Genomic DNA, 24,892 nt, shown 5'->3' with positions numbered 1-24,892 from the left:
GATCTTGGGGGTTCTTTTGGATCAATATTCCAGGAAAGGCATTCTGGAAAATGATCTAACCCATAACTATGTACAAGGAAAAATGTTTTGTCCTTCTGAAAATTAAAGCAGGGAGGACTCCAAAATAAAATCCATAGTTTTGAGATGAATAAGTTCAGATGTGGTGATAGCATAGCAGTGTTCCATATTAGTTATGGTGTTATTGATTTTAAACATTTTTGTTCAATGCTCTAACAAGAAGTTCCTTATGGTGGCCTTTGCAAAGGCCTTAAAAACAGTAATATGTAAATAAAATGTTATATGATTTAAAGAGGTAGCCAGTGATGATGGTTAAGTTCTTCATCTCCCACTCATAGGCTAGTGGACTTTAGAGAGCTAGAAGGGTCTGGAACGAGCTCAGTGAAACAGCAGCAGGAAGCAGAGAAGGCGAAACAGTGGTTCACTCTAATTTCTCCTTCATCTTTCATTATTATTTTAAAGTTCAAGGTTTAAACTGTAAATAATAATTCGTACTCACTTTAAAGAATTTATTATTGGTTTTGACAAGAAAATGGGGAGAATTGACAGAACATTTCAGACTAGCATCTAGATTCCAAGCTGAAGAGAGAAGGTAGCATGTTTTGTTTGCCAGCAGTTAATTTCCTAACATTTTGCAGACATACGCTGAGATGATTGAGTTACCTGTTTAAGCATGTAAATCTGCGATATTATGCGAACAGATGATGCGGGGGTTGTAAACACTGAGCTGTTACTTTGATGCATGTTTTGCGATAGCTTGAATTGCTTTGTTAAAGCACAATCTCATAATCGATTTTACAACTTCCTCATACTTTTGTGCTACGCTGTGTCTTCTGCTTGTTCTGCATTGTCTCCAGAGCATTTGTGGCCTGAATTTATGGTGTGACTATTGTATGATTTACTTGATTTGGCATTTATTGAGTTATTTCAGCTTTTCTGGTGTCAGAGGTTATCGTACGTACCTGGGTTTTCGTTGCATTGTAGCTGATCGAGTAGTCATTTGCCTTGTGTTGGTTCCAGGGAAGCTGCTCGTGAGTGTCGCAGGAAGAAGAAGGAGTATGTCAAATGTCTTGAAAATCGTGTGGCTGTGCTTGAAAACCAAAACAAGACTCTCATTGAGGAACTCAAGGCCCTCAAAGACCTTTATTGCCATAAAGCAGAGTAACTGGCATTTGGCCATGGAACTTTTTACTATGAACAGTAATCAAGGCATGAGATGAAGCAATTCTACAGATTGCCAAGTGACCCTTGAGAAAGGGGCAGTGTATGGTCTTTGTGATCTTGGCTTTTCTTAGGTCTTTTTTAAAAAGATGTGTGATTTCCAATCTTTGGAAAGCATCACCGTCTCCATACTCTATTGATCTTCGTCACTGCATCACCCCCATCCTACCTTATCTCAGTAGCATGTCACAAAAGCATTTCTGTTTGCCCTTTTTACTTCTTTTTTTAGGGAAGCTGCAAAAGAATGTCGACGAAGGAAGAAAGAATACGTGAAATGTCTGGAGAGTCGTGTTGCAATGTTAGAAGTTCAAAACAAGAAACTTATAGAAGAGCTAGAAACTTTAAAAGACATTTGCTCTTCCAAGACAGACTAGTGTCAATACTGAAACTGTGAACTGGCTACAGCATGTACAAATGCTTCTGCAGGCAATGTCTAGTCAACAAGAATTATGACTTTTCCTTTATATCATTTGTCTTCTACTCCAGCCTCTAACATTCCTGAAACACTTTGCTGCATTTTGTAGATTCTTAAATGAAACTTCAGCTGTCTTTTTCTCAACCAGAAAGAGTCAAATGTTTAAGAACACAATGTGTGTTCCATGTTTTCAAAGGAAGCATGTGTAAGAGCTGCTCCTCTACGCAGTATTTGCATTATTTTCATTATATTAGCATCCCACTTGCACCACTATTTTAAAGTGATCAAAGATAATGCATCTAACACAATAAAATGAAAACCACCCAAAGTATCTCAGGAAAAAGTTATATAAAGATGTGCGTTGCTATGACGTACGTGTATTAGAATACTAGTTTACAAATGAATTTATGGCATATTTTTATATTCATCGCTTTGTGAAGAAAGTATTGTATTGCTGTCACTGAGTGCCATGGTTGAAACTAGTTTTTAAATAGAACCATGTTGGTTAAACTTTGTAGTGTTTGGTATTTATTTAAACATCCCATCTTTTTTAAAAATAAAACTAATGGCATATGCTGTGAAATATTTTATTAGACACACTTACTGTCTTTTATATTTCACAAATATACTCCAGAATTGTAGCTAACACTGATCTTAAAAATACACATTTCAGATTTTTCACACAGCTTCTACAAGCACTGTCAACAAGCACTACTTGATGGTATTTGTTCTAGGATTTTTACTGAACACTCTCATGAGTAGTTACAATCACTCAGAACCTTATCTGCAGAATAATTAAAATTCAGATAATAATTGAAAATTAAAAGGACTGAAATCTGATAACCCTCAAATCTCAAAGATTTTTGTGTTTTCATGTGAAGTGAGAATATGCAAATATTGATATCTTCATGTGAGATTGCATGAAATCATGAGGAAATCATTCAAATTCCATGATGTGTGTTAATCTTGTGAAATTTTATTTTGTCACATGTACTCCCCCTCCTTTTTTTTTTTTTTTTTTTAGCAGTTGAGCTGAAAAAGTTCCAGCAGTACAGTTTGACTTATATCTTTCTTGGCCTTTTATTTTTTCTTTTTCTCATAGGCTGCAGTGTCTAATATGCATGATTCCCATACCCAACAGGAGCTTCTTTTCTCCAGAAACCATTGCACTGTCTGTATGTGTGAAGGGCATCTTTGGGGCTGTGGCTGGGAAAAGAAGTGGCTAAGCATTCTCTTTATGTCAAAATCCTGATGAAAACAGGACTTCTGATGCTTATTTTTTGTTTTAGAAAGTAAGCATAGCTTCACACTATCATTTAATGCAATATATATTTGACCAAAAAGTTTTCTTGATGTGGAGCAATGGTACAGAATCTGTGCTGACATTAAGCATGGTTGTTATGAATGATTATAAGGAAGGATATCCTGTTTGGTGATGCAGTAATACTTCCTTTTACCATGATGTCATCATTGGGTAGTGCTTAACCCTTGTAGTCAGAGCAACTACAGTAAATCTGCCAACAAATCTACCTGATGGATCTTCATTGGGAATACTCGAACAGATAACAGGCCTATTCTAAAATGACAAACTATATTGAAATTCATTCTTTCTTTAATAGTACAGTAAATAACAAATGCTGACCCTTCATTTATATGTGACATCATGACAGAAGAAATGTTTCTGTGGCTCTAGGCAGTCTCTGTTTTCTTTTCAGTGGTAAATAGAATGTGTGTGTGTGTATGTGAGAGAGAGAGAGAGAGAGAGAGAGAGAGAATAATGTGTTTATGAATATATAAGGCAGGTCCTAAAGAGCTAGCTCAATGGGAAGAACAAGATCCATGCCATCAACATGTATGCCCTGCCAGTCATCAGATACCCTGCCAGTATGGTGAGCTGGCCAAAGGAGGACACAGAGGCTGCTGATGTGAAGACCCGGAAGCTCCTCACAATCTACAGAGGTTTCCACCCCAAGTCCAACACCCAGAGACTGTATGCCAGCTCGAAAGAGGGCAGGCAGGGTCTGGTGAGTGTCAAAGCCACTGTCCTGGATGAAACCCGGAGCATCCAGGAGTACATCAGTAAGAATGGCACCCAAAGATGAGCTGCTGAGAGAATGCCTGAGGCAGCAGCAGACATGGGAGGAAGTTCAAGCAAAGGAAGTGCCATGGCAAGACAAGACCCTGCATGGGATGTACCATTGACAGATAGCTGAGGTGGCTGACATTGGGAAATCCTATCGGTGGCTGGAAAGGGCTGGACTAAAAGACAGCACTGAGGCACTGATCATAGCAGTGCAAGAACAGGCACCAAACACCAGATCCATAGAAGCAGCAGTCTACCACACTAGACAAGACCCAAGGTGCAGACTGTGCAGGGAGGCCTCAGAGACAGTCCAACGCATAGTGGCAGGGTGTAAGATGCAGGCAGGAACAGCATACATTGAACAGCACAACCAAGTAGCTGACATTGTTTACAGGAACATCTGCAGAGTGTATGGGCTAAACCCTCCCAAGTCCAAGTGGGAGATTCCACAGAAGGTCATGGTGAATAACAGGGCTAAGATCCTGTGGGACTTCCAGATCCAGATGGACAGGCAGGTACTGGCCAATCAACCAGACATCGTGGTAGTAGATAAGGACCAGAAGATAGTGGCGGTGATATAGTGGTGCCAAGTGACAGCAACATCAGGAAGAAGGAGTATGAGAAGCTGGAGAAGTACCAGGGGCTGAAGGAGCAACTAGACAGGATGTGGAAAATAAAGGCCAAAGTGGTCCCAGTGGTGGTAGCAGCACTCGGGGCTGTGACTCCTAAGCTCGGAGCGTGGCTCCAACAGATCCCAGGAACAAACTCTGAGCTCTCTGTCCAGAACGGTGCTAGAGGACCCAAGATTGAGGAAGACACATACCACCCATAGGGTTGAGAGGGGATTTTTTTTTTATGTGTGTGTGTGTGAGAGAGAGAGAATGATATACATATATGAATAACAATATTACTCTCTTTATGTGAACAGCTGTTAATATTGAGAAATTTCAAACTGAGAAACTACATTCTTAGAAACTGACTCATAAGAACTTAGAAAAAGGAATTGGACTCATATCCATCTCAAGCATGTTATTCAGTTGGACACACTATCTCTGGTTGGTACATATACCTGGCTTTTTTTTTTTTTTTAATCTGCGCTCAGTCGTTACCGACTCTGCAGTGACTGCTTGGACGAGTCCTTGCAGTTTTCAAGGCAAGTGTTTCGGAAGTGGTTTGCCAGAGCCTCCTTCCTAGAGCAGAGCCCAGCTGGCGTGCGCAGGAGGCGGGGTTTCCGTTGCTTCGTGCCCTTTCCGGGCACGCACGGTTTTTCGCGCTTACCAGCAACTGCTCCCGACTCCTTTTTGCAAGGCGCCGCCAGCATTTTTCCTCCCACTGGAGTGAGAGTACCCATTTATCTACTCATGTGAGTTTTTGAACTGTTGGGTTGACAGGAACTGGGGAGGAAACAGGAGCTCACCCTGCTAATGCAAAGGCTGGACTCGAACCGCTGAAGCGTAGACCATTTCTGGCCAGCAACTTTCAGCGTCATTAAGCCGCTGCGCCACCGCATCCCCCATACCTGGCTACTTAGAAAGAAAACTAAAATTTCAGGTATATAGCTAGACAAATTAACAGGCAGGAAAATGGTAATTAAGCTACAATGCATTAACAATATTCTACTGTTATAGGAAAAAACCAAACTTGCTTAAAAGAAATTCTCTAGTAAAGAACTATAGATTTCACAAGCTTACATCAGTGGCTCAAATATTTATAACCAGTAATAACATATTGGGTTTGTGTTCATGTTGTTGCTAACCTTTATTTGTACTTTTACAAAGAACATGCCAAGAAGTCACCAAACTCTGCATTTTTCACATTTTAGTAAAAGAATTATGAAACCGCATTTCCATTAAGTTGTTATAGAATTGCTTATATCCAGATGCTGTATTTGTAACCCCTGCAGTCTTCCTCTGAGGCTTGCTATTTGTTGTTGTTGGATTTCCCAAGAAGTGTCCCCCAAGTTGGAAGACAGTAACCGATATAAAGCCCCCTGTCCCAGCTTTCTAAATACCGTATTGCATTTCATCTGATTTCTTTAATGAAAGGGATTAGATGTCCTTAGACTGTCTTATCTTTACAGTGTTGGATGCCACCTGATTCTGTAGTTGCTTGGCATTTGTCTTCATCAGCACTAATGTTGCTTCTGGTACAGTCTTGCCCAAACTAACCAACCAGTTCTTCCAAAATTCTCAACGTGCATTTATTTATTTATTATTTAAATGTATTATAGCCAACCAACTCAGTGGACTGTAATGGTGGGGAGGAGGTACCAAGTTGGGGAAGACCATTCTGGTGAATAGCCCTTTGAACCTGGCTGTCAACATGTATTCACCATTGCTCATCATACTTTTCAGGTCACAAACGATTCACTCACATGCTGTCATCAGGAAGGATGAATCATGCAGATTAATGAGGTGGGAAGGAGGGGGAATTAAATCATGCTGAACTGCCTGTTGAAGTCTCTTTAAAATGAAATAGCAAAATGCAAGAAAGGAAGTGGTGTTACCTGCTGGGGTTTTTCCTGCCCTTGTAATGACTCTGCTAACGATGTTTGATGTGGTTAACCTGAAAAAAAAGGTTAGGATACTGATGTCACTTCTGCCTCTTGTTTTCAACCAAATTGTTGTTCACTGTGTGGTTTATTGAGTTTCGAGGGCAGTTCCTCTATGATACAAAAAAAAAAAAGGTCTAAACTCTTTAGACTCTAAAGAGCTGTGGTGGCATGTTTTGTGAGGTCTGGCTTTGTAGCATTAGGCTCATGCCAGAGAAAAAAGCTTGTCTGAATATATTTCTGTTTGTTCTGATAACCTTCTGAAGGATGAACTATGTGCAAAATGGGAGGGAGATTCTATTCATTTAAGAAATCAGTACTATTATTTTGAGTCAATGCTCCTTCAGAATACCTCACAACCTTTATCCTTGTAACTTTTTAGAACCAAAATGAAACTGAATCCATAAAATACAATGGAGTCTTACAGCAAGACAGCTTTGTTATGCTGCAAGGAAAATATATGCCTGGGATAAAATGATCCCAGTAAAATAAAACAAGGCAGTATGTTTTTGATTATTACAGAAGGACCAGTTTGCATAGTGGCTGCTGATCAATATGATATACAGGTGAAACTCGAAAAATTAGAATATTGTGCAAATGTTCATTTATGTCAGTATGGCAACTCAAAAGGTGAAACCAATATATGAGATAGACGCATTACATGCAAAGCGAGATATGTCAAGCCTTACTTTGGTATAATTGTGATGATTATGGCGTACAGCTTATGAAAACCCCAAATTCACAATGTCAGAAAAGTAGAATATTACATGACATCAATAACACAAGGATTGGAAATAGAACAATATCGGACCTCTGCAAAGTATAAGCATGCATATGTACTCAGTACTTGGTTTGGGCCCCTTTTGCAGCAATGACTGCCACAATGCGGCATGGCATGGATGCTATCAGCCTGTGGCACTGCTGAGGTGTTATGGAAGACCAGGATGCTTCAATAGCGGCCTTCAGCTCCGCTGCATTGTTCGGTCGCATGTCCCTCATCTTTCTCTTGGCAATGTCCCATAGATTCTCTATGGAGTTCAGGTCAGGTGAGTTTGCTAGCCAATCAAGCACAGTAATCCCATGGTCATTGAATCAGGTTTTGGTACTTTTGGCAGTGTGGGCAGGTGCCAAGTTCTGCTGGAAAATGAAGTCAGCATCCCCATAAAGCTTGTCTGCGGAAGGAAGCATGAAGTGCTCCAAAACATCCTGGTAGATGGCTGCGTTGACCCTGGACTTAATGAAGCACAGTGGACCAACACCAGCAGATGACATGGCTCCCCAAATCAACACAGACTGTGGAAACTTCACACTGGACTTCAAGCATCGTGCATTGTGTGCCTCTCCATTCTTCCTCCAGACTCTGGGTTCTTGGTTCCCAAATGAGATGCAAAAGTTGCTCTCCTCAGAAAAGAGGACTTTGGACCACTGGGCAACAGACCAGTTCTTTTTTTCTGTAGCCCAGGTAAGACGCTTCTGACGTTGTTTGTTGTTCAGGAGCGGCTTGACAAGAGGAATATGACATTTGAAACCCATGTCCAGGATCCGTCTGTGTGTGGTGGGTCTTGATGCACTAACTCCAGCCTCAGTCCACTCCTTGTGAAAGTCCCCAACACTTTTGAATGGCCTTTTCCTGACAATCCTCTCCAGGCTACGGTCATCCCTGCTGCTTGTGCACCTTTTTCTACCACACTTTTACCTTCCACATAACCTTCTATTGATGTGCTTTGATACAGCACTTTGGGAACATCCAACTTCTTTTGCAATTACCTTTTGGGGCTTTCCCTCCTTATGGAGGGTGTCAATGATGGTTTTCTGTACAACTGTCAGGTCAGCAGTCTTTCCCATGCTTGTGATTCCTACTGAACCAGCCTGAGAGACCATTTAAAGGCTCAGGAACCCTTTGCAGGTGTTATGGATTCATTAGCTGATTAAAGTGGGACACTTTGAGCCTAGAATATTGAACCTTTTCACACTATTCTAATTTTCTGAGATTGTGAATTTGGGGTTTTCATAAGCTGTACGCCATAATCATCACAATTATACCAAAGTAAGGCTTGACATATCTCGCTTTGCATGTAATGCGTCTATCTCGTATATTGGTTTCACCTTTTGAGTTGCCATACTGACATAAATGAACATTTGCACGATATTCTAATTTTTTGAGTTTCACCTGTACATAGGAGCACAGTAAAGCCTCTACCAGATTAAAGTCAGTCTAGTAAGGAGCCTTGTCCACAGTTCTCAGATACATGCCTTTGAAGGCAGCAAAATACAACTATTGCTTCCTTTTCTGTTCTTAGCAAGTATTTTTTCAGGTCACTTTTAACCCTATACTAAATTTTTTCCAGTTGATCTGTTTAGTAGAACTACTAGATCTAGGATGCAAAAATCAAGGGAGTCAATTGATGGCAGTAAAGAGATATAAAAACCACTTAACTCTTTGTTGCTATCTAATGATCATTTGGATACACACTTTTTGTGAACCTCTCAAGTTTTTTTCAGACAATTTTCTTCTACATTTAAAAAGCTTTGCAATAAAGGTATTCCAACAAATATATGGGGTGGGTGAGTATGGAAATTTCATTTTCTCAATTTTGTGAGTCTATCAAGTTTTTTTTCTTGTTTTGAAAGTTTGTCAAGTGCAGTTTGTCAAACTTGACTTTTAAAAAGCATGCCTAAAATGTTGATATAATTTTGTGCACATTTCTCCAAGCTTACAGATTTTTTTCAGTGTTGCCTAATAAGCACTTTTTGGAAACATTAAAGAGTATTTCCTAATATACCTTTTGCACATTATTTTCATAAAATGTCATTTTTGTACAGATTTTCTCTAGTATGCTTTAAAAAATTTGGTGACACATTGCAAAATTTAAATAAATAAACATTTCAAATGACAAGCTTCAGATATTGATTCAAAATTGTAAAATGAGTTAAGTTTGTGAAGTAAGCAACTTTCTCCCCAATCCCCAATCATATATTACAAAAAACTGGATCTCTAAATGTTGGGGTTCCCCTCCTGAAAATTTAGTAAACTGCATTGGAATCTAATGTACAAACAAAAGTCTATTTGCAGAACATATGTTTCTCTTCTCTTCTCCTCCCCCTTATAGGCCTTGAATGACCTGAGCATCTCTTCTAGTTTTTTGGGATCAGATTTTGGGATCATATGCATGAGAAGGGGATCTAATGGTCTTTTGTTCCATCACTGGAAATTGTTTCTGTGATGGAATCATATAATTGGATTCTGCTGGTTTTTGGTTTTGGTTTAACTGCTGACTGAAATTCTAGCAGTTGTTACTTCAGTTCTTTCCTCTAGAAGGGTATTCCCAGGCAAAGTACTGCTAGCTCTGGAATAGAAGTTGACTATATATATTTTCCTTTCGGAAACAGTAAAGTGTCTTTTTTTCAAAAACCATATTTTCATTTAACCCTCTGTGCAGGGAGATACACAAGTGCTACAATTTCTCCATGTGGAAAAAGAATAACAAAGAACAATGGAGTAACCACAACGGAAGTGTACATTCAAACAATACAGAGGTTAAACATGTTGATGTGTGAGCCAACATCATTTGCAAAGAGGTGTGATTCACTCAAACCGTCAAGCTTTTAGAATACAATTGTTGCCATCTTAAGGGCATATTTATGCTTAAAGATTGCATTAAGCTGAGGTCAAGTTTTTAAGGTGCTGCTCTGATGCATCTTTTATCTCTTCATAAATGGTTTGGTGGAAAATAATTTGATTTCTCTTGTGTAATCACAGTTCTCTCATAACTTGAGAAAGGTGAGAGATAAGCCGACAGCCAGTCTTTCTCAGGGCAGAAATGTCAGTTATGTCAGCAGCCAACAGTTACTTAGCTCACACTTCTATGGGTATGAGTGAAATTGTACTCTCATACTGACAGAGGGCAATCAACTGTTTAATGTGCCTACAGTCTAGTCTACAATGAAGATTCTTGCCTAGCCGTGCCATATTGTATCTCAAAAAGACTTCAGTTAAGTTTAAGACCAGTAGCCAAGTTCAGCTATGTAAAGTCAGGAGACCAAGATTTATTATCAAGCCCTGGTCCTAGGAGCCTGACAGGATCTTTTCTGTAATAGTTGAGCAATGCCATCTTGTGGACATAGAAAATCAAAATATTGGTAACTCTGAGTATTAATGAGTTAAGATTAGGAAGTAAAAAAAGTCTAAGCTTCAGAGTATAATTTTATAATTCTCATATGTCCCTTTAAGTGATATCTAAAATAAAACTATGAAAGTCATAACTGCAATATTAAGTGATGTGAATGTGTTGCAATAGAGATAGGAATATTATTATTGTTAGCATGATAGTTCAGAGCATCAGCAGTGCCACATGTTTTCCACCTTAAAATTCACTGGCTTGGAGGTGGAAACTTGTGCCATTGATGCAAAATGGCTAGATGTCTGTTAGGAGCTCGTGGTCCCTGTCTTCTTTCAGGCAAGCTGCATTTTGCTCTGATGATTCTGAACTGTCTGCAAAGGCAACTTTGCTTATGGCTTGTTACATTTGCTGGGGGTAACTGCAGACAAATTTACAAAGCACTGCAGTTAGAATATTGGTTTAAGCAAAAAAACCCATGAATTTTACATATGTGCAAAATCCTTACAGCTTACTGAAAAGGAAAAGCAAAATATACACATGGCTTTGTGGTTGGAAATTTAACCTAAAAAGATATTTCAGGCCCAAGCCACCAGAGGGAACCATTTTTTAAAAAATCTGGGAAATGGCTCTACTCTGAAGTGATGAAGGGCATATCAATATTTAACTAAAACTTTAAGAAATGTAGATAGCTCATAACAGAAGATGAAATTCCCTAATGATTAAATGATGAGAAGGGTGTCCCTGTTGGTAAACGTATCTACTTTCTGACAGATTGTTTTTAGACAAATGGTTTCCTACCTGTCATTTTGAAAGCAACTTACCTAAATATAAAACCTATTTCAAATGTGAATTAAGGTCAGAAGAGCTAAAGATTTAATTAGGAAATAACTTCATAGTATCTTCCAGCTCATTTAGAATGTATATGTTCTATATAATTTTCAAGGGATTATTTGTGAAGTATTCAAGTAAAGCCAGTAAAATCATCATAAATGCTGCTTCAAGGTCTTCCATATTTGTCCCCTTTTATTTATGATTATTTTTTCTTCAAAAATACACATTTTAGCAACTTTGACCTGAAAAGATGTGATTATTTTGTTCAATTATTTTGATTTATTGTGTGGCAATAAAATACTTGATTCATACCACAAACATTTCTGGTCCTTTCATCGTTCTGTCTTTTGTGTTTAGTAGAGTTACTGGATGTACTACATCGTTAGCTTGTAGCAACATGCTCCTATACAATTCAGTTCTCCAGTACATGACAAGAGGTTGTTGTGAGCCTTAGTCACACACAGAATAACACCACCAGCATTTCTACCGCACAATCCGACTTGAAGTAGTTTGAAACTAATCCATAGTCATCTTCACTTCTGGCAGGCTCAGATGCAGAAAAACATAAGAGGAACCCCTTGCGACAATCTGCTCAGTGTCCAGCTGATTAATAGGAGACTAAAAACATCATCCCCTAACTAGCAGAAGGTTGCCGTGGGGGTCTAGACAAAGCCAGGAAGTGCTTTTCTGTGGTTCAATACTGAATCCAGATCTCTGGACTCTTAAGACAGGGTTGATGTTGAAGCTCAACACATTTTATCACACAAGCAGAGGAAGCATATATATACACTAGTACATGCTTGGATTAGTTTCAGGTTGAAATCCAAATAACAGCTGCTCTGATAAGCCAGTACAGAATGAACAAGAATAGAAGAAAACACCACCGTGCCCATATCCAAGTTCTTTAAACTAACATCTATTATGCCAACAACAGTTTAGATTTAGACATACTGCATACCTGGCTGATCTTTCAAGCTGCTCAGGCTTGAACAGGCAGTGATGTTTGTGCAGGTCTGGCTGACAGTGGGCAGGAAACTGGGCGTGCATGCTAGCCCCAATCAATCTTCTAAGTAAGGTTTCCTCCCAAACATAGGCATCAGTTCCTTTTTATATTGTTCACAGTGTCTTCTTCAGGTGACCCATTAGCCCAAGCTCACACAGCCAGCACACATGAATCTTTCAGGGATTTCTCAGAATTGTTTACAACCTTGATAACTTAGATATTTTCCAGAACTGCACATCTGTGTAATCCTCTGGAAGCTTGAGTAAGCTTCTGGGAACTTTCCATGATGCCAAACTGGTTTTCTGGGCATTGGTCTCCCAGTCTCATCCATTTCTACTGTTCAGCAGGCCCTGTCTTAAGTCTTCTTCCCAGGCATCCTCTGCCATTTCCTTGGCCTTTTTCAGAAGAAGACTTGAATTCTGCACATGCCTTCCCCCATCCAGTGCCCACATCACCTTGGCTATCAGCATCCTTAACTTGAGTGCTGAGTGTTTATTCAGGCTATTTCTCCGAGACTGTGGTCCCACCCTCATCTACTCTACATGCTCATACACTAACAGCCACAACAGTCAATATGATTTCTTACTCTGCTCCTGTATTTCCAAAAGAAGGCATAATATCTAATAAAGTATTCTCATTATTATTACAGACTCAGAAATAAGAATACAGTGGAACCTTGGGTTACGAACGCTTCTGTTAACGAACTTTTCGGGTTACGACCAGCTCTGGCCGCAAAATTTTGTTTCGATTTGCGAACTCCGCCTCGGCGTATGAACAGGATACGCGGCCATTTTCCCTCCCGTGACACGGTCCGCGGCCATTTTCCGCCCCTGAGACATGGTCCGCGGCCATTTTCCGCCTCTGACACGTCCGCGGCCATTTTTCCACCCCTGACACGTGGTCGGCGGCCATTTTTCCGCCCCTGACACGTGGTCCGCGGCCATTTTTCCGCCCCTGACACGTGGTCCGCGGCCATTTTCCACCCCTGACGTGGTCGTAGGGAGGGGGACTATCCCTCCAAGCAATAGCCGCCTCCCTGTCCTCCACGCCAGAACGATTAACGGTAATTACATTGAACCTTATGGGAAAATTTGCTTCGGGTTGTGACCAATTCGGGTAGCGACCAGAGTCACGGAATGAATTAAGTTCGTAAACCGAGGTTCCACTGTAATAATAATAGCCACCATTGCTTCAAATTACTGAATCCTATGGTCAAGCTTTTTTTTGTTTTGTGTTGTGCCTTCAAGTCATTGCTGAGTCCTGGCAACTGCCTGGACTAGTCCCTGCAGTTTTCTTGGTAAGATTTCAGAAGTAGTTTGCCATTGCTTCCTTCCTAGAGCTAAGGGGGTGTGCTTGGCTTCATGCCCAAGGCAGGACTAGAACTCATAGCTCCCAGTTTCTAGCCCAGCACCTTGACCACTGCACCAAACTGGCTCTCTCAAGCTACTTTACCCTTTTATAAGACATTCCACACTTTTCTGGGTATGATCCTTGGTCAGGTATGACAGTATAATACCAAAGTTTTGAAAAATATCAGAACTTGAATGTAGGAAATCAAAAGGCAGTTTTAGCTTTAATATTAGACATGTAAAAAGTACTTTAATGTCAATCAGTCATTGACGTTAACAAAATTATTGTTTTAACTGTAGAGTTCCCAGTGTGGAACTGGTTGGTGCCAATCTTTCTTTGAATATCTCTCTAGATGCTCACCAAACTCCCTGTTCTATCTGACTTTTGTTTAAAAATATTTGGATTTTTTAAATTAAAATACATGGAATGAGAGGGTGCCATGTTTTGTAGGAAAATCCCAGCCTCTAATGTCTTTATTTCAAAGAATATATTGGGCCCTACACTGGTGGCGTAGGCATTTTTAGATAATTAAAAATGGAAAGTGTCTATAAAGTCAGAGCTGCTTTTGGGAACATGCCCATTTGCCAGGAAAAAAAAGGCCAAATATAAATTGGGGTGGGGGGAATCATTTGATGGGTGTGATAGCAAAGGCCAGTGGCCTTGTGATAAATGGATGATTTGGGACTAATTGTGTCTGTCTTAGTAGCCATTTTTTTTAAAGGCAAGCCCTTCCTCATATTAGAGTCCCCTTTAGAGAGTATCTAAATTACCCTGTATCTGATTCAAACTGGATATCTGAGATTTAAAGGTGACAAGATTAAATTCAAATTGATTTGAGATTATAAAAGATTCAATCTAGTTTATGATGGGGAAGCTTCAAAATGCCTGTATTTGCTTCACTGTTTGGCAGAAAGGGATGAAAACAGCAGGAATGTAGACTCTTTAGAGGACATTAGTCTTAAGAAGTTTCAGCCAGATAGCTTCAAGCATTTCACTACAATAGGTTGGTGAAATATTTCCCTATAGCTGTTGTAAAGGAAAGGACGGCACAGCCGCCTCCAAATGGTCCAACCAATAGAGACAGTGATCTACTGCAACATAAAAATACTCCATTATATAAAGAAACAGTCTCCTTTGTATGCAGCAAGCTAAAAGGAAGCTATATCTCAGACCCGCTCACACAATTAATATATTTAGGTTTCTCCTCAAGTGAACATGCTTAAACCAATCCTACAAACATCAGAGCAGAATTCCTACAAATGCTAAGATTGGTATGGTTTCAGGAAGGGAAAAAATGAATTGGTTCATGTGAATATCAAAGTGCCCATTTCACAACTCCTCTCAGCTTTGTCCATATATGAAAGGAAAGCTGAAACCATGTTTGAGATATGCACAGTTAGAAAGTCCATCAAAATTCTGAATCATCTAATCTTTCCAAAGCGTTTTGGAACCCGGTGTTCTCTGAGTTCCTCTCAAAATTTTAAATGTGCCTCTGTTGAAATTCAGTTCACGTTTATTGCCATCGTTGCCCCAAATTTTATACAAATCTAAAATTATAATACACGAAGAGAAAATTAAGAACCAAAGGAGGCAGTGATGTGCTAGAGGAGAACAAAAGACAGGTGCAGTTCTTCAAATCTGGCATGTGGAATTACTTGATGTTCCTCAGCATTATTATTTATTTACACTTTTTAATACCCCCCACTCAACAAATTCTATGTGGTACACAATAAAGCTTAAACGTAAAAGAGGCATCCTACAATGAACTACCTCACCCATAAAGGCAGGATTAAAGCATATCAAAAAAAAGCTAGAAATAGTTGCTCAAGAATCACCAACTAGGTAGGTGTTGAGTGCTTGAAAAAAAGAGTGCTTGTAGAAAAAGAAAGGTTTTCAGTGCCTGAACACCAAATGCAAAGTGGCTGAGCGTATCTAGGGAAGCATGTCCCAGGGTATGGTAGAAATCACAGAAATGGCCTGCATTCTATTCTTTCAGTGCATTACTACTTTAGCCCAGGAATCGGGGCCTTCAGACCCTGTGTGGTTTCATGTGACAGCCTGAATGCCTATCTCCCCAAATCATCTGGAATCCATTGAAATAGCCAAATCTTGCAAGATTTCCATGATCTCACCACAAAATCTCATGAGATCTCATGCAAGAATGGCAAACCCTTGAGAGACCTTATGTAGGATTCTGGTGTCATCACAAAAGATCTTGTGTGACTTGGCAGATTCTTCAGATTTGGTTCATTTTAAAGCATTTTTTAAAAATAATCTAATGGGCATATTTGAGAAAGTGAGGGTTATCGTGCACCATGTTGCTGACCCTTCTGTGAAGCTGCAGGTCTTGACAATTATTGATTTTTATGTGAGTTACTTAGAATTTTTATCTATTTATACCTTGCTAAATTAAGTACTGTTTTACTTTTTCCTTCTGTTAAAGATTCAGCTTGCTTCATGGGGATCATAGTTACCAATTTCACTGATCTTTCTCAAAGTAATTTCTGAAACATATATGATAACTTTATGTGCCAGAGTTACATTTCCTACAATTTTACTTCTGTTTCTGCTGCCACAGTCTGGTGTTTAATTTTGTTTTTCAATTTTATGATATCTACTTCTGATATGATCTACTTTTGTTCTTTTTATTATGGTGTGGGCTTTTTTTTAAACACTCTAAGGGAAGTAGCCATTAAGATCTAGTAAGAAGCGTTTTTAGGTCAGTGACTAATTCTTCTCAACCCCCCATTTATAAACTTGGTGATTTATCCCAGGTCTATTTATAGCAAAAAGATGGCAAGTCTTGTCTCATGTCTTTAAACAATGGCCCGATGGTTTTGCTCACCTTGGGATATCTGTTTCCTCTTGACTGATTCTTCTCGCATACTTAGATGATGAAGTTCCTGAATTAAGGTGATCTTGGGATCCTTGTATATGTCTTTTCATTAAAACATTCTATATATCAGAGAGAAAGAAAAGCTACACCTAATCTATGCTTTCAGAAGAAGTGTGCACTGTAACCTGCTTGGGATTGTCCCACTGTAGGATAACAGTAAAGTGCTGCATATTTGAATGAGGAAGGATATTATATAAAGGAGTAAACGATCTAAGGCTGCCATCCTGTACACACTTCATAGATATGGGAATAAATCCTCCTGATTTTTATTCCTCAATAATATGCTTTTAACTTTCAACAGCAGGTTGACTTGGGGACCACACACAAATATGCGCTGTTCTCTCATCTGATGTGTATGCATACATTACTATGATTCAAAGAATTGCTGATATTGATTAGCTCAAGGCAGCATACACAACCTTGTTTTTTTCCTTTTTCTGTCCACAATATGAAATAGATTAGGATGTGAAGTAATGACTGGCCAGTCTAGAGAGCTTTCTGTCTGTCTGTCTGTCCATCCATCCATCCAATTTATATGGCTGCCCAACTATCCAAGAAACTCTGGGTGGAGAACAAAATAAAAACAGAATTTCATTCAAGCAAAAACGACAAAAACAATAACAACAACAACCAAAACTGCATTCCATGGTGCCTTTGTGAGCTTGCTGTGGTGCCCAGCTTGGGAACCATGGCAGTAGACGCACACAACCATTGACAGAGCTCCCATGCTAACACCTAGACCTTAATGCTTCGGTGAAAAGCTAGGTGTCCATGGCCTTGTGAAAGGCCAGTAGAGTTGGTACTGTCCATGTTTCAGGTAGGAAGGCTATTTGGGCAGGTGCTATAACAGAGAAGGCATGCTTCCAAGGGTCCACCAGATGACACATTTGAAAGCTGGAGGTGGGAAGGGATTTACTACTGTCTTCAACATCTGGAGAACGGGTAGAGTATAAACACAATAATTAAATAAAGTAGATGTCATAGAAAGTATTGTGAACTCCTCTGTAAGGGATTGCTATTATGGGTTTTGGCTACCTTTGGTGTATGTCATCTATTCCCAGTACATCAGCACAATAAGGCAGCATTTTGCACATAACTTCAGCATCTCAGCATCATGTACTTCATTCGGCACAGAATTTGGAAGTGCAGCTTCAGCAGATGGGGAACAGTTTAATGAGAACATAGCTCATTTCTTTCCTTTGGCCTGTTGTATTTTCCCCTTTCGATGTGTTTTTAGGGTTTTTATGCAGGGTAAAAGGGGAAAGTAGTTCCCACCATTAAAAAGCAATAACACTAAAACCTGGAATTACTCAAGTCATTGGGATGGAGTAAAAAGGACAATATTGATGTCAACAAAAAAAAAAGACTTACACATACTGTACATACAGAGATACGTTCACCCTTGCATACTTTAGAATCCAAATCAGTGTAATACCTAAAAAGAAAAGCAAAACAAAAGAACATCGTGTAAGTAGGGGGAAATACATATCACAACCCAAACCAACCAAGCACATCAAATGGGCACACCACCAACCTATTACAGAGTTTGGGGGGAAAGCCACGCTTTAAAAAAATGTCTAAAGGCTTGTAGGTCAGGGTGGTCCAAATCTCTGGGACAATACTACTCTGATGGGATGTGGTGGTGTACTGCCACCACATCCCATCAGATGACACATTTAACAGATGGGGCATGAAGCATATCAACTCTGTCAGATCTTATGGAGTAGGCAAAAATAATGGGAGAGAGATCGTTAGGCCTTATGCCATGAAGAGCTTCATAGTGGCAACCAGAACCTTGAATTGCACCTGGAAGCTCACTGATAACTCGTACAGTTCACATAGAGGAGCTCTTATATGGGCATACCAAGAAGTGTGTTCTGGATTACTTGTGGTCTGAGTGGTCTTCCCAGGCAGCCATATGTAGAGTAAGTTGCTGCAATCTACATACAAAGTCACCAAGGCATAGTACCATGAGGGCATACTCCTAGTTCAGGAAAGGTATACCAGATGAATCTGTGCTAAGGCTTTCCCAGCCACATCTGCTATCTGCTCTTCCAGCCGGAACTGTGAGACCAGGAGAACCCTCAAATTGCACATCAATTCTGAATGAGAAAGGGCAATCCTTTTCAGAATCAAGATTGGAAAATCACCAGGACCAGAAGAACTATGTATCCATAGCCAATTATCCCTGTCAGGGTCAAGTTTGAGCCTGTTCCTTCCCATCCAGATCCAAACAGCCCCTAAACTCTGAAATAGGACCTTGACAGCATCATTAGGTTGACCAAGAGTTAAGATGTAAAGCTGATTATCATCAGACACTCCATGTCACCAGATGACCTCACTCAGTGCTAGGAATGCTTGGTGAAGATGATGGAACTAGCAGAGATGGCAAAATTAACTTCTTTGCTTAGAGAAAAATCAATTACTACATTTATTAGTGACTGGAAACCCCTTATGGATTTTTTGCTGAAAAAAGAAAAAAAAATGAACCGCTGATTTATGGATTTGATGATTAGAAAGGGTAGAAATAAGAAAACTTTGATGTAACTTAGAGAGAGAGGGTAAAATATAAATGTACTTATAACTGCTGTTAAGATCGGAAGCCACTTATTATACTTTCTCCTTTCCCCCCCCTTTTTCCTTCTTTTCTCTTTTTCTCTATTTCTCTTTAACCTAAATTTGTATTGTTTTTACTGTGGAAAAACTTCTTTAATAAAAGTATGTACATCCCTTGTCTTGTCCATGTATGGTTTGTTCCAGTAGCCCACTTATCGCCCAGATTGTCCTGGTTCCCCAACATCTGGTTTGGACCTTGTTCATCTAGACAGTGTCTGAGCTGCCATGACTCTCTTACTTTGTGTTGTCCTCATATTTGAGGTAGGCAGGTGAAGCATTGGGGGGTCTTTGCCCAAGGACCTCTACTGGTAAAGTAGGTACCAGCCAGGATTTGAGCTCAGTCTCCTGTGTCAAAGGGTGGCACTCTAACCCCTACACTATCTATCCATTTTACTATGGAAAGTGAAGGGCAAGGTGGTCCCTGTGGTGGTAGGAGCACGTGGGGCTGTGACTCCTATGCTGGGAGAGTGGTTCCAACTGATCCCAGGAACAACATCCGAGCTCTCTGTCCAGAAGAGTGCAGTGCTAGGAACAGCTAAGACACTGCGCAGAACCCTCAAACTCCCAGGCCTCTGGTAGAGGTCCCAAGAGTGAGGAAGACGCATACCACCCATAGGAGTGAGAGGGGATTTTATGTATATGTATATAAACTTGATCAGTGCTATCTCCATATTGTGCCCTGGCTGGAAATCCAACTGCGATGGGTCCACATAATCCATTTCCTCCAGGATTCTATAGAGTTATAATCAGACTACTTTTCAACAATCTGCCCTAAAAAGGGAAGGGTATAGGACTGGATGAAAATTGTCCAGAACTGTTGGGTCCAGCAATGGCTTCTTGAAGAGGGGTGCACCACCACCTCTCCCAGTATGAATTTACAGTATATATGTGAACTGATTCTACAACCTCAGCTCCCTCTGGATGGGTCATGTTGGCTAATCAGGATCAGGATCAAAACCTCCACTGTAGCAAAAGATTCTTCCATTGTTTAATCTTAAGGATCCTAGCATGGGAGAAGAAATAGCACTGAGAAAGCCCAAGGAATGAACTGTAATGACATAAGGAATCCTTCAGGATTCAAAACCTTCTCAATTCTGTCCAAGTATCTTTGGAAAGCTTTAAAAGTTGAGCACATTAATGGCCTTCCTTTGCTTCTTTTATTCTCAGAATCTGGTGCTCAGTTACATTCTTCTGAACGAGGGGAAATCCATTTATCTGCAGTGCCTAATAACTGCTGACAAATCCATAACCACCTTTAATCATTCCTCAAAGCTCTCCAAGTTAGTGGCCACCACCACCAGATGTTTCAAAAGTTATCATCACATTAATATTATGTTGCTTGAAAAGCTTACTTATAGTTTCATGAGTTATTGTAAACTATTCTGAAAGGCAACGTAGAAATACTTTAAAGCCCCTTATTCTGTCCATCATGAATTTTTTGTGGATTTATTGTTATTAAAAAAGAAAAGCAGCACGGGAAGGATATTTGAAGGCATTTTATAAAAATATGCAATAAACTTTAGGAGTGTTAATGATTGGAATTTAAATTCAGGGACCTAACTGAAGAAATGTCTGATATAACAACAATTCTCACTACCCTGTAATACTTTTAAAGTGTTGTTTCCTGTTGAAGTACAGTTTTGTGACACATTAGAAAAGGAAAGACTCCATCGAGTCATACCTGAGTCCTCATGATTAAACAGTTGTGTCCACAGTCCACTATGCAAGACTTCATGAACTACATTCCAAATCATCAGATATGTAATGTATTATCTTGCATTACAGTGTGAAACATGCACACATGCACACAATGCATTATGTACCTATTTGGGGAAATTATGTACATATTTTCCTCTGAGAAAGAAAATGAAATACAGGTAGTGTTATTCAGACTGGCCCTTTATAAAAGCATAATTGTCATAATTAACCAAAACATCCAAGCCACTTAAACATGCATGCGGTGTCATTTAAAAAGATCATGGGGGAAAAAAAAGTCTTGACAAATTGTTACTCAGCAGTTTCTCATCCTGATCTCCCTCTGCAGTTTCTGTGCATAAGAATAACAATGCTACAGCCAGTGACAGAATCCCCATTGCATTCTGAATGTGCTATTTTCAGTTCTAAATGTTTAGTCAGAGGCTCTCCTGCATAAAATGTTGCTAACAATGATGTGTATTACACTGGAAAATGGCTAGGTAAACAAAGCCTTGATATGTGAATATCAGCATAGCCTTCCAACCACCAGTGTGCCCTCCAGGCATGTAGACTTCAACTTCCAGAATTCTCCATCCAGCATTGCCTTTGCTGAGAATTCTTGAAGTCTAACGTCTGGAGTGCATCCAGGTTGGGACTGTCATAGCAGACACATAAGGGACGGTGGTGGCCAGAACCTGGTCTTTGAATTTGTATTCTTCTATTGATCTATTGTTGCTTGTCAGATGCTGTTTTAGGTGGTGTGTCTATGAGCATATATGTGCAAGTTTCTTCATCCCATCAAGTTCCATGAGTCTACTTTGCATCTGATGGCTGGACTGTTACAACCCAGGAGGGGGATAACAGAATCTTCCTGACAGATCCCTCCTTCCAAGGGTTCCCCAGCAAGATAATTATGATAGGCGTCTATCATACGCCTGTTAGGACCTCCTAACATCCCCTAATCCATCCAGCTTGGACTTTTGACCCAGGGCTTTTCAGCCCAGCCCTAGGTAAAATAGGAACTGCTATGGATCTTCCTGTTCAAACCCCAAAATAGGGAACAAATCTTGTGCCAATCCTGAAATACAAGCAGTACCTATGTAACTGTGCAGTCTTGCACACGGGGATAGTTATGAGAGAATCCTTTCTAGAAAAATTAATGAAATTTATTTAACAAATGTATATAGCCGCCCATCTCACAAAGCATGACTCTGGGTGGCGTACAATACACATCATAAAGCACTAAGTAAAACAGAAAAATAAGAAAGATAAAAACTCAAGGTAATGGGAGAGACAACCACCTTGCCAGCTGATGGAAAAACCACTATACAGAGGAATTATTGGGAAAAGGGAAAGATAAGGAAGGCAACAGTCATGCATGCAAGACTGAGTATCGTCTGCCTGGCTAAACTAGTTGCTTACCTCCTGGAATAAACTCTTGGATTGGTGGAGAAAGATCATCTTGGCCTCCCACTTGGATGTTTGTAGGCATGTCCATCTGGTTTCTTTTCTTTTCCTTCTCTTTTCCTCTGTCCCGTGCATTTATCCTCAGTTTTACAAACAAGTGGGGTAAGCATAAGTCAACCTCTTTGGGGAGACTGCTGCTTTTCACAGTCAAGGCCAAAGCTCTATGAAGTCTTGGATCTCACCAGCAAATCAGAAATTATCTAAGAGCCAAACCCCCCCTTCTTAAAGACTCTTGATTAAATTATGAAAGTGTAACTACAAAAACTTTCCATCAGTTTTGTCTCTATACAAACAGGATTACTGTATATGGAAGCAGCTTTTGGGGGGGGGGAACAAGTTGAATTTAATCTATCCAGGTGTCTCAGCATGATTTTAGTCTACAGTATCAAGTGTTTTGAGGGGCACTGCAATGCCATATCAAAACTTGGGGTGTGTCACACGGTCACTAGTCCAAAGCTACCTGGTTTCCTCCAGAAGTGTGTGAAATATGGTCATGCTATCTGGGAACTGAAGAGCAACATACATGAAAGGCATCAGATCGTGAAAAGCCGCCATAGAAATTTCTATCACGGTAAAGCTTTTTGTCCTTAATGTCCCATTAAACATTTTGCTTCAAATCCACTACCATGATAATCATTATTTATTGATTTATTTAGAGAAACTTATAATGGTGTACATTATGTTCCCGCCTCCTATTTTCCCACAATCCTGTGTTAGAACATTTGCACTAAAGTGATTGAGAAAAAGAGACACGATTCATTTATGTATTTATTTCAGTCTTAATCAAGCTGTGTCCTTTGTATAAAATCAAGCTGTATCACGTCACTACAATGTACCAGTCTACATAATTCAGCAGGATGGGTATAGGACAGGAATTTAACTCAATTTTCTGGAGGTGGGTGACTGGATTGTGTATTTGGAAACTGCTCCCATCCCTGCTCACCACCACCGCCTTGATGGATTAATCTCATCAGCTAGCTTAGCTGCTCTGTCCATGTCATGGCCTTGCTAAATCACCAGACTGTCTCCTATTAAACCATTGTCATAGATCTGTACAATGGCCTCTGTTTTAAGCCTAGAGAGGGAAATGAATAATTCCATTGATTTAGTAGCAGATCTTCCCCAAGCTTTTAATTTATCACTGTAGACTGAACTCATATTATTGTTTCACATATTTCAAGCTTTTAAATGTAGGTTGTCACATATATTTTCACATATCACTCATATGACAATAGCCTTTAAATACAACTCTCTGATGTTTGTATTTCCCTGTGTGTGTATTTAGCTGTAAAGTGATAACTAGAAATGTCTCCTTGGAACTATCTGACAGATAATCCTACAAACCTCAGTGGGGTTCACCTCTTCAAAGATGTTCATATCAGTTACTTAACTCTTTGCAATGGGACATGATTAAGTACAAATGAAACATGCCAGGTCCCAGCTGAGCAAAGCACTTTGTAAAGCAGACAGACAGAGAGAAATTAAATTTCTAATTGTCATGAAATCACATCTTTACATGTCTCTGGGTCCCTTGTATGCTCCAGAAAGCACCTTTTTATTATGGGGACGTAGGACTTCTTATTATTGGGATGTATGTATAATTTTTACTGTAGCTCAAAATACTGGAAAAAGAGCACACACACATAAATTCTCAGGATTAATTTCTGCTCTATCCAATACCATCAGTCAGGTACCAGATGATGTAAAAGATCTTTGCCTATGTACCTAGATCTGGTGTCACCATCCCAGAATTAAAGAATGTAAGGAAGTATTGGTCTTTGGAGATAATCTAGGCCACTGTTAGCCCTTTGAGGTAGCCCAGACAAGAAGCACAAACTATAAATGCTAACTCTATCTTTACTGTAAGGTTACATTAACAGAATCTTGCAAGTCTGAAAGTATTTCTCCCCTCCTCTCCTTTTAATGTCCAGAAAACTAGGGAGGGTCCCTTCTGAAATGCTTCCCACATCCCCTCTGTTTTTTTTTTGCATGACAGTTGTCTAGTCTGTGGCTCTTCCTCCTGTCTCCCAAGATCATTCCAACACACCATTATAGCCACCCCCTGACCAGGACATATTGGTCCTCTAGATGTATTGGGCTACTATCCTCAGCCAGCGGGATAGTTAAATTATAGTATTATTTTTCACAAAACATGATGGTGCCTTCAAAGGGTTCTGACACATACGCAAAGAAAAACAATATTATCTACCAGTCTTTATGGTTATATCCCACTTCCCAGAGAATAACAGCAGGAGAGTATATGGGTAACAACATGAGGACAAGATGTCTATAGTCCGGCAGATGTTGGTAAATTATACCTTCCAGCTTCCCTGACTGGGCCATTCTGGAAGATCGCCTTCACTATAGTATCTTCTGGATTCAAATTCAATCAGATCAAGGATTGGCATGTATTGCAACCAGTTTGATTAGTAACAGGAAACATTTGACCTTATTTAAAAATAAATAACCCAATTCCACTCTTATATCACAGAAGAGCCATTCAGAAGTGCTCACAACAATTTCAAAACCAGAGCACCTTATAAACATTATATATTCAATTAATAACACACCAAGGCAAACAAACAAACCCCCAGCTAACATAACTTTTAAACAAAAATGAACACT

The 24,892-nt window shown here is 39.7% G+C and overlaps 1 protein-coding gene across 9 annotated transcripts in view; it reads left to right on the top strand.

The window, feature by feature from the left end:
• The window catches only part of CREM (cAMP responsive element modulator), a 36,217-nt gene extending 24,931 nt beyond the window's left edge, over positions 1-11,286 (top strand). For all 9 annotated transcript variants that reach the window (XM_007428017.4, XM_088150817.1, XM_088150815.1 and 6 more), the window contains one exon: positions 1,039-11,286. In XM_007428017.4, the coding sequence (XP_007428079.1) occupies positions 1,039-1,183 (145 nt within the window). In that variant the 3' untranslated portion in view covers positions 1,184-11,286. The remainder of the gene's footprint in view (positions 1-1,038) is intronic.
• The last annotated feature ends 13,606 nt before the right edge of the window (positions 11,287-24,892 follow it).

This window comes from Python bivittatus, unplaced genomic scaffold, assembly GCF_059951505.1.
Source record: "Python bivittatus isolate LINGU-HERP-01145 unplaced genomic scaffold, Pbiv_v1 ctg000610_np1212, whole genome shotgun sequence".
Classification (NCBI taxonomy): Eukaryota; Metazoa; Chordata; class Lepidosauria; order Squamata; family Pythonidae; genus Python; species Python bivittatus.
The sequence above is the reverse complement of the archived record's forward strand: the minus strand, read 5'-3'. Positions and strand labels throughout refer to the sequence as shown.